A 6,206-nucleotide genomic window follows, 5' to 3' on the forward strand; every position below is an offset into this window, starting at 1 on the left:
TACTGAGGCTCAAGGTCTAGCGGAAGTTGACTTGCCCGCCATCTTGGACCCATTTGGTTTTAATCAGTTTATGTCATGTCCTTGGGCTATGTCATTCTTTCAAAGGTTGTGCCCTGCCCCCTTCCCTCTTGTTTCAGTTGGGGATTTGATTTTTGTTTTCGTTTATTTTTGCAGTTTTTTAGTGAGAACCTCAGCCTACTGTGTGCTTCTGGATTTTTTTGGATTTCTTTCCTTGGCGGGTAAAGTCTCATGAATCTTTTTTTTTTTTATTAACATCTTTATTGGAGCATAATTGCTTTACAATGGTGTGTTAGTTTCTGCTTCATAACATAGTGAATCAGCTATACATATACATATATCCCCATATCTCCTCCCTCTTGCAGTCTCCCTCCCGCCCTCCCTATCCCACCCCTCTGGGTGGTCACAAAGCACAGAGCTGATCTCTTTGTGCTATGTGGTTGCTTCCCACTAGCTATCGATTTTACATTTGGTAGTATATGTAAGTCCATGCCACTCTCTCACTTTGTCCCAGCTTACCCTTCCCCCTCCCCATGTCCTCAAGTCCATTCTCTACATCTGTGTCTTTAGCCCCTCATGAATCTTTTAACACAGGATCACACACAGGACACGGACTTTCTTTTGGAATCTGTTTTTATTAAGATGAAGCAACAAGGGGGCAGCCCAGGAAAGAATGAACTAAGAATGGAATTTAAAGCAGAAGTGTGGGGTTTTCACAGATTTCTATCAAGAGGATATATGGTTCTTTGATGCTGATAAGAATCCTTGCTTTCACTTCTCCCCTGGAAGCTAGGGAGCCAGGGAACTCAAGTAGTCACAACAGAGCAGCTACTTACGGGGCTCTGAACCCCGGGGGAAATTGCTTCTGTGCCTCAGTTTCTTTATATGTAGAGTGTGTTAACATAATACATCATAATATTATGCACTTACTGCCAGACACTGCGCTTAATGTTTTACATGCACTTATTCATTCATTCAGATATTTACTGAGCACCTACTATGTGCAGGCATGCCTCTAGGCTCTGGGTATATAATAGTAAACAAGGTCCCTGTGCTTCAGGATCCTACATTCAGTGAATCCACCCCATGACCTTCTGATGTCAACGTTATTGTTACCCCTATTTGACAGATAAGGAAATTGAAACTAAACGTGGTTAGGTAAAATCTTCCCCCAGGGAATTCCCTAGTGGTCCCGTGGTTAGGTCTCCAAGCTTCCACTGCAGGGGGCACGGGTTTGATCTCTGGTCAGAGAACTAAGATTCCGCATGCTGCGGGTGGTGCGGCCAAAGGAAAAAAATCTGTCCCGAGATCACACATTGTAAGCAGTTGAGCTGTGATTTAAGCTTTGTACAGCCCATCCCTGGACTGTGCAGTGCCCCTGAAAAAGGAATTAATAGGAACAGCCTAGTGGGATGTTTCAAAGCTAAAGGATGAAAAACTGGTAAGAGCCTTAACTGCAGAGAGTCCCCTGGGAATTTGAGAAAGTGTAAATAAAGGAGCCGGGAACACTTTCACCACTTTGTGGCTTGAGAACGGAGCTAAGGTTGGCTTGGAATCTTTCCCCCTAATCTAGGGCAGGGGCAGCATGTCACTCATACAATCATCTACTTTTGAGGGTCCCATGGACATATTTGGGAAATTCATGTGTGTAAGGGATACTACCCTTTCCTCCCTTTCATGTTTGTATGGAATCCTACAATAAGAGGAAAACACTGGTGTTTGCAGAGAACAGGTCTAGAAACTATAATCATTGAAAGGGTGAACTTCGTTAACTTTTGTCTGCTTGCTACACACACGCCTCCCACCCCGCCACACACAAGTTGACTAAGGACCGTTCAGGTAAAAGGGACATTAACACAGTACCTGGCACAGAATATTAATTCAGGAAATACGTGGAAAATGAGTGATTGAATAATTCAAACTCATAGTCACATAACAAGCAGCCAAAGCAATTACGCCACATTCAGCACTTCCCAAAGGCTAACGGGATTTTTTCAAGCACTCAGCTCCCACTGGAAAATTCAGGGCAGGTAAACATATCCTTCAGTACTTTCTTTGAAATGCAAAGACTTGCAGATAAACGTGGAGCTCCAAGAAGGTGGGAGCAGATTGTTTGGCTGTCATTTTTCTTGGGTTCCTGAGAAGTCAGAAAAGTACAGAGGAGCCCCAGGAAGATGAAAATCATTGGGGTCGAGACTTCCCAGTCTAAAGGGCCTCACTCTGCCTGAAATAAAAATATTGACTTACACTAGTTTCTATTTTCCAAGACAAGTAAGAATTTAAGGTCAGAGGATAGGCTATTAAATTCACTAACTCCCCCAGAGAGAGAACATGATGGGTTTAAACATTAGTACCTATTAACTCAGCCATTTAAAAATACACAGGAGCCAAACTCTTCCCAACCCACCACCCAACACACACACACACACACACACACACACACACACACACACACACACACACACACACCCCTGTCACTGGAATCAAATCATATAAATGCAACCGACTCACTTCTCAACTGGAACCTTCCAAAAAGACATAGTGATCTGAATTTCGTATCTAACAGAGTGAGGAGGATACAGCTAAGACAGAATGGCATTTTCAAAGCTCTCCACCTCTCAGCATGAATTATTTCTAAGTCGCCCATGGGTCTTCCTTGATTTTGTCCATCTGTCTGTTCTGGTACCATCCATCACATTTGGAGATCTCACTGCACGTCGGATTGGCTTTGGAAGCTATTTGCCACACCAATGCAACTCTTGCGACAAAGGTTTGAAATGGACATCTCTTCTGACCTCTGGGAGTGTCCTAGACGCTTAGGTCTCAAACTGTGGATTTTGAGCTTGGAGTAGAATTTGGGGAACGAGGGACTTGAAAAATAGTACACCAGGGGGTCCAGCATGCTGTTCACGTAGGTGAAGCTGAGGGTGACGTGGAGGGCTACGTGGACAGAGGGATCGCAGGCGCTGGAAGGCACTGTCCAGAGGAAATACAGTCTGGCTGACACGCTGGGCAGGTAGCAGGTGATGAACACAACCGCCACCACCATGATGAACCGGGTAGCCTTCTTCATCCGAGTCTGCCTGGCCAGGTGCTGCCTCCGCTTCAGACTCCAAATGATCTTGAAGGAGCAGAACAAGATGATGCTGAGGGGCAGGAAGAATTCCAGCTGGAACATGACGTCGTGCCAGCCGTTGGCTGACTCCATGATGAAGCTTTCACAAGTTGTGGTCTCCTCTTGCACACACAGATGGTTCTCCATCAAAAGATACAGAGTCCCCAGGATGACCATGGTCCACAGGGCACAGATGATGCCAACTGCAGTCCGGTTGGAGATGGCATTCACCGTATGGTGGGGGTGGACCACTTTAAAATACCTGTCCACAGCCACCACCGTGAGGAAGACGATGCTCCCAGCCCTGTTCGTGGCCAGCATGAAGAGTGCCACCCGACAAGGGATGTCCTTAAAGACCCATTGCCTGTGTCTGCGGTAGTAGTCAGTCCGAAAGGGCAGGCAGATCATGAGAAGGAAGTCGGCCACAGCCAAGTTGAAAAGGTAAATAGTACTCGGCTTCCAGGTCTTCATGTGAAAGCAGAAACCACACAGGGCGATGCCGTTGCCCAGGGCGCCCAGCACAAAGGCCAGGATCAGCAGCGGCGGCATCACCTGGGAGATGGGGTCCCCCTGGATGAGGCAGCACGACCTGTTTTCCATGGTGGACAGAGGACCAGTGTTCTGTGTGTTGGGCTGTGGAGTTCCCCCCAAAACACAGATGCTTACCTGAATGCTCCAGCTGCTGCGTTTCCAACTTCTTCACCCTGGGACACAGGTACCACACGTGGGCATGGATGCAGCCACTCCACGGAGAACAGAAACTTCGGCCAGGAAATGGGAGACTCGAGGTAGGGGTTCCTTTCTCTGGAGCCCGGGTCACAAGCTGCCTGTCTCCCTGAGAGCCGAAGCATGTAGCACCCCAGGGCTTGGAAACGCGGGTCACTTCATGCAGTTGTCGTTTCTGGGAAGCAGCTGGCAGGTCCGAGGAGATTCGTGCTGGAGAGGAGTCGTTGAGTCCTGTCCCAGAATGATTTTTATTTTCAGCCTCTCTCTTAGCTGGAGAATAAGCAAAGCTGCCCAGGAGGAGTGAAAAAACAGCTTATTTGTCCTCCCTCCCGGTGGAGAAACACAAACATTTCCTGGAGCCGTCCTGGGTCTCTGCCTGCGCTTTCCTCCCTAACCTTTGCCTGACTGCCGTCCTCTCCCTTATCCTGTGGGGCGCTCCCGGGCCGTGCCAGGGAGGGGAGGCTTAGCTCTGCATCTCCTCAGGGCCACTTCCTATGCCAGACTTCAAAATCAGAAGGATCTGCGGAGGAAAAAAATCCTTAATATAGCTCTTGCTGGCTGTTAGAAAAATTCTCTGAAGTGAGTCGCCATTCCTCTCTCCCACTTGCACCTTCCTACCCTTTGCATTCTTCCTTGGAGCCAAGTGACCAGCTGTACCACCACCAAGACCATGAAATGGGTCTGAAGCCACCTCTCACGTCCGTGTTCACGAAACAGCCTCTTTGGGAGCCAGGTCCTCCCTCTGCTGTCAGCAAAAGAAGATTTGGCTCTGAGCTTCCCAAATTCCGCCGCTCCAAAGAGCAGAGTGCCATGATCTGTATGGTTTTTTTGTTTGTTTTCTTTTTTGGCTGCACGGCATGTGGGATCTCAGCTCCCCAGCCAGGGATCAAACCCGTGCCCCCTGCGTTGGAAGCGCTGAGTATTAACCACTGGACGGCCAGGGAAGTCCCTATAAGTTTTAAATTTTAATTACGTGCTGAGCCCATTGGTGGGGGAGAATGAGAGTTGGGGCAGTTGGTCAAGGAGTTTATCTCAAAAACGATCATTAGTAAAATTAGTCTGCTCCCAAGACCAGAGTCTTTGCTAAACTTCCCTGTCCTTTGGCTTTAGAGATGATCTGTCTGTCCTTTCAGCTTTCAGTTTAGGAAAGGGTGAGGGGAGGGCGTGCACTGAGAGGAGGAATGTGCCTTCTTCCAGATGCTGGTGAAAGCTAAATTCTTCCCCCTGAATCCTGGACTCCAAGTCATCCCAACAACCTTCCCCTCTGTCCCCACCCTAGCACGGATCATTGTCACCTCCCTCCTGTTGAAACAGTTGAGTCTCCTTGCTTCTAGTCTATTTTCTGTAATTCCTCTCTCACTCTACAGTGTGATTTTTTTCTAAAGCACAGATATGATCATATCTTTTTTTTTCTCCCTTAAAACCCTTCAGTCTGCCAAGGTGATAGCTGTGTGGCCTGTGAGCCGTATCTGGTTTGAGAACCAGTTTGACTTGACCCATATGTTTTAAAAACCTAGGACTGTCATATAAAAACCTGGATTTCCAGGGACTTCCCTGGAGGTCCAGGGGTTAAGACTCTGCGGTTCTGCTGCAAGGCGCCTGGGTTCGATCCCTGGTCGGGTAACTAAGATCTCATGTGCCACACAGCATGGCAGAAAAATAAAAAAATATATTTTTTAATTAAACAAAACAAAACAAAACAAAAACACACCGGGATTTCCAGCCTCTCTTGGAAACTGGAAGATCTGGTCACACTGGGCCAACCATTCCTGCCTGGTAACAGTTTGCTGAAGCTGAGAGTAGCTGCACCCTTGAGACAAGGCAAGAATCCCCATTTTGCCACAGTCCTCACCCCTCCCTGTTACCTGGTCAGCTTCACTCATCGACATGCCTTGTCTCTGTGGGATTTTAAGTTTGTCACCTCTGCTCCAGGTTAAAGGTCAAGTTCCTTGGGTTGGTCTACAAGGCCCTTCACAGATGGTTCCCAAACTAATTTTCCAGTGTCATTCTCCTGTCACTTTCCTCCTCACACCCTACCTGTGAGTCTCCGAACTTGTTACAAATAAATATATCCACCAAACAGCTACATTTAGCTCCCTCACCAATCCAAGAGGTCCTTGGAGATAAAGTCCCTGTTCTTGACAGTAAGGGCCTAGAAGAAGGATCTGATGATTAACTCCTACTTTTACTGAGAGCACATATCCTCCACTTTCACTCTGTGGACCTTTGTGATTCTATAAGAAGATGCTAACTGATGGAGGGGAAACTACCGTAGGCTGGAATGCCCCAAAATGAAGCTGGGTGGGTGACCCTGAGTACTACCTCAATATGGTCAGGCTGGATTTTT

At 47.5% G+C, this 6,206-nt stretch overlaps 1 protein-coding gene across 1 annotated transcript; it reads right to left on the reverse strand.

The window, feature by feature from the left end:
• Positions 1 to 633: 633 nt before the first annotated feature.
• Positions 634 to 4,362, reverse strand: HCAR1 (hydroxycarboxylic acid receptor 1). The gene has a single exon (XM_060121467.1). The coding sequence runs from the start codon at positions 3,731 to 3,733 to the stop codon at positions 2,726 to 2,728; it is 1,008 nt and encodes a 335-aa protein (XP_059977450.1). The 5' UTR covers positions 3,734 to 4,362; the 3' UTR covers positions 634 to 2,725.
• Positions 4,363 to 6,206: the final 1,844 nt, after the last annotated feature.

This window comes from Lagenorhynchus albirostris, chromosome 14 (assembly GCF_949774975.1).
Source record: "Lagenorhynchus albirostris chromosome 14, mLagAlb1.1, whole genome shotgun sequence".
NCBI lineage: Eukaryota > Metazoa > Chordata > Mammalia > Artiodactyla > Delphinidae > Lagenorhynchus > Lagenorhynchus albirostris.

Excerpts from the sequence above, each read along its gene's own strand:
- HCAR1 (XM_060121467.1), bottom strand. The coding sequence starts at position 3,733 with ATGGAAAACAGGTCGTGCTGCCTCATCCAGGGGGACCCCATCTCCCAG.